The sequence below is a fragment of the Penaeus monodon genome, chromosome 23 (assembly GCF_015228065.2).
Source record: "Penaeus monodon isolate SGIC_2016 chromosome 23, NSTDA_Pmon_1, whole genome shotgun sequence".
Lineage (NCBI taxonomy): Eukaryota > Metazoa > Arthropoda > Malacostraca > Decapoda > Penaeidae > Penaeus > Penaeus monodon.
This window is the reverse complement of record NC_051408.1, coordinates 41,463,255-41,463,613: the sequence shown is the minus strand read 5'-3', so window position 1 is coordinate 41,463,613 and position 359 is coordinate 41,463,255. Positions and strand designations below refer to the sequence as shown.

The following is a 359-nucleotide window of genomic DNA, read 5'->3' as shown; positions in this document are numbered from 1 at the left end:
TAACATGCTATACATTCATATATCGAGTGATCACTAACAATCACTTGAACTTAATATAACAACCCCAAGAACCATTTCTACCTTGACATGTCCATCCTTTGAAGCGGAGACGCAGACTCTTGCATCAGCTGAGTAGCGCACGCAAGTCAGGGGCCCCGTGTGGTGCTCGCGGGGGTACGGACACACATAGCACTGGCAGGAGTTGATGTCGTAAAACCTCACCACAGGGCCTTCTGTCGCTACCGCCAGGAAGTCTCCACTGGGGTGGATTGACATGCTGGTTACCTGCTCGGCATCCTATGTGTAAAAAATAAAAAAAGGAAAGGTTTAAGGAAAGACAGAAAAGAGTTTTGCGGTTC

The 359-nt window shown here is 47.6% G+C and overlaps 1 protein-coding gene across 1 annotated transcript in view; it reads right to left on the bottom strand.

The window, feature by feature from the left end:
• Positions 1-359, bottom strand: part of LOC119588086 (cleavage stimulation factor subunit 1-like) — a gene marked incomplete at its 5' end in the record, with an annotated part of 13,061 nt that overhangs the window by 7,633 nt on the left and 5,069 nt on the right. Inside the window, 1 exon segment of the mRNA XM_037936795.1 lies at positions 82-297. Coding sequence (XP_037792723.1) covers positions 82-297 — 216 coding nt within the window.